General features: G+C 39.4%; 1 protein-coding gene across 1 annotated transcript; it reads right to left on the bottom strand.

Moving 5' to 3' along the window:
* Positions 1-225: 225 nt before the first annotated feature.
* On the bottom strand, positions 226-1,981 carry LOC121302181 (beta-microseminoprotein J1-like). Its single transcript, XM_041231999.1, has 4 exons — positions 1,791-1,981; positions 1,235-1,322; positions 777-887; positions 226-643 (listed from the first exon to the last, which is right to left on the bottom strand). The coding sequence occupies exons 1-4, from the start codon at positions 1,791-1,793 to the stop codon at positions 432-434; spliced, it is 414 nt and encodes a 137-aa protein (XP_041087933.1). The 5' UTR covers positions 1,794-1,981; the 3' UTR covers positions 226-431.
* Between the last annotated feature and the right edge of the window lie 822 nt (positions 1,982-2,803).

The following is a 2,803-nucleotide window of genomic DNA, read 5'->3' as shown; positions in this document are numbered from 1 at the left end:
CTCACTTCTAAATCTTTTGTAGTCATTTTTGTATTACTTTAGTATAAATACATGTTAATTTAGATTCATATGTTGGTTTTACTGACTTTATGTGAACGAAAAGACACACATTTGCCCGTTTTCCCATTGGAAATAGTGATATTTTGAAATATCATTGTCCTGGTCACAAAAGCAAAGTTTGTGGGGAATAATAGCCATTTTCTATACTTTTGAGGCATAAGCAATTAGGAAATAACACTTACTACCCAGGAACAAAAAAAAAAAAAAATTGTTACATGGTGTATTCCACAGCGTGAGATAATATGAATACAATAAAGACCAGGTTTGAATGAGTGTGATGCTTTATTGACTACATACAGACTGGAGAGGAATATATAATATGCTCAATGCACTCTGCAGTCTTTCTTCTGCGGCTCCAGGCAGGAAAAGCCCTATTTCCCAACAGCTCCTAAAACCGGGCAGGACTTGGTACGGTCATTCTTCTTAAACACGTTGTATCTGTAGTTCTTCTGATCAAACTCCATCATACAGTCGGGAGGGATTTTAACAGGCGTGATGTACCTTTTTTGCGCAGTAGTTAAGACATAACCATTAACTTTTCCTCTGCCTCCCTTGGTTATAACATTGGTTCCCTTTATTAAATCTATTACTTACCTCTGAAAAAAAACGTTGCTTAAGATGACACTGCAAGCAAGCTGGTCTTTCAGAGGGACGGAACCCAGCTGTAAGGCTTGATATGAACAGCAGCGTGATAATAACAGAAGTGACTTAAGCTGTGCAGCAGGCTTTGCAGGTACAGTCCATGCACTTAGAGTTCCTCCACTTCGAACCCCAGGCGTGTTTTGTACCGTCCTCTGTGTCCACACAGTGGGTAGGAGGCTCTTCACCTGGAGAGAAATGCAAGCTGTCATATTAAAATAACCCTGATTTTTTTTTTTTTTGGCACAGTAATGCATGCTCAGTCGGCATTTACCACAGTTTAACATGGCTTGTAATGTTTTCCCATTCCTGTCTGTGCTGTGCAATGCTTACCGATGCTCTACCATGCTTACACTATATACTTTGCTATGCTTTTACCATGGGAAAACGTTACAATGAAGTAGATTCAAATGTCACTACAATGACCTTTTTATATGTCCCTGGTTCTGGGTTTCTGTTGATTGTATCCTGAACAGTCTGCTCCTCGTTCAGTTCAACTCACTTTGCTATGCTTTTAGCATCCTTTACAACTTACCGGGTTTAATTTCCAGCTGCTTCCCAAAGCAGTAAGACTGACCCAGGTGTACCACAGCGCACAAGAGCAGGGAACCCACCAGGAACTTCTACAAAAGAGCACAGGAATAAACCACTCCCTAGCTATTATTCTTTCCAAAGATTTTCTACCCTACTCTGGGTGTTGTGCAAGATTCAACTTTGCTGTTGTTTGACCTATGGTATATATATAGATAGATAGATAGATAGATAGATAGATAGATAGATAGATAGATAGATAGATAGATGCACGTGTTAATTTGCACTGTAATTTTGCACAGTAATTCTGCAGTTTTCCAATGGTTAATGTATTATACATTTACCATAATTTACAATGCATTTCCACGCTTGTTAACGCCATGCCATACCTCTCTTGCGCTTTACAGAGCTTGCATTTGCTTTACCACTATGCATATTCCACTTCGCTATGTTTTTTTTTTTTTTTTTACTATGACAAAGTTGCACACGGGCAGATTCTTAAAAGCATCAGGTAATTACCGTTAAGGTCCTGGTCTAGTATATTGAGAAACAGAGCTTACCATGTTGTCTGTTCTTGGTCTTCTGCTTCTGTTTGGACTGAGCGGGACGCGGTCCAGGTTTTATACACTCACTGAACACCCCGCGGGTCACTGCACTCTGAAAACAAACAATGGAAAAGAAAAAAAACCCACACAAACAAACATGTTGCACAACGTACGGGAAGTGAGATCTGCTCACATCAGATACCGCTGTCGCACCATTTCAATAATATTTTACCAGCAACTAACGCATACGCCTTATAAGAGTTTACCTTGGTATTTTTTGCAGGCTGTTTTTTTTTTTTTTTTTTTTTTTTTTTTTACCGTGCTTTTACTATCGTTATACTAGGCATTTACCATAATTTCAGTTTTCTATCCCCCTGGAGTGCCGCGCTGTCCTCATTTGACGACAAGCTCATTTGTAATTTTGTGGAGCATTTTTAACTGTTATTTTACTGTCCTCTTTAACTGTATTGTGACATAACTTACGCTAGTCTGGTTACCCGCAAAAGTTAAGTCTAGAAGTAATGTATCAAAGAAAAGAATGCATTTGATTCTTAAGGGTTAAACGTGCTTTCCACACCTCGCTATATGGCGCTTATGCGTTACCGCGCTTTCGCTGTGCTTTATTACGCTTTGCTGTGCTTTTACTCTGGGTAGAAGGGTGCTGTGAAGATTCTCACTCACTTGTTCTGGTTATATTTTGTTACATACCTAGACAGCCCCTTGATTTCCCTGAATATTGTCGTATTTATTCACAAAAACAACAGCAGACTCGAGTTGGCCATTCGTTGGGTTGGACTCCGTTGACACAAAAGGGTTAATCTGGATAATGTCAACTCCAAATCTAAGAGCCGTGTTGCTGCGGCACTCAAATGAGTCACCTGCAGCTTAAAATGCATTTCCTGAAAATCCTGTGGCCAGTTTAAAGTTTAGTTTTCCACTAGTGTTCTTTCGGTTAAGGGTGTTGACAAAGCAGCTTAACACTTTTATGAGGTAATACCATAGCTTAGGGTAAAATGTATCCTTAAAGT

The sequence above is a fragment of the Polyodon spathula genome, chromosome 29, assembly GCF_017654505.1.
Source record: "Polyodon spathula isolate WHYD16114869_AA chromosome 29, ASM1765450v1, whole genome shotgun sequence".
Taxonomy (NCBI): domain Eukaryota; kingdom Metazoa; phylum Chordata; class Actinopteri; order Acipenseriformes; family Polyodontidae; genus Polyodon; species Polyodon spathula.
This window is presented reverse-complemented; position numbering and strand designations above follow the sequence as displayed.

Excerpts from the sequence above, each read along its gene's own strand:
- LOC121302181 (XM_041231999.1), bottom strand. Across the intron at positions 888-1,234 it reads GCAGCTGGAAATTAAACCCG|GTGAAGAGCCTCCTACCCAC; the intron begins GTAAGTTGTAAA and ends ATTTCTCTCCAG. Across the intron at positions 644-776 it reads TACCTGCAAAGCCTGCTGCA|ATTTAATAAAGGGAACCAAT; the intron begins CAGCTTAAGTCA and ends GGTAAGTAATAG.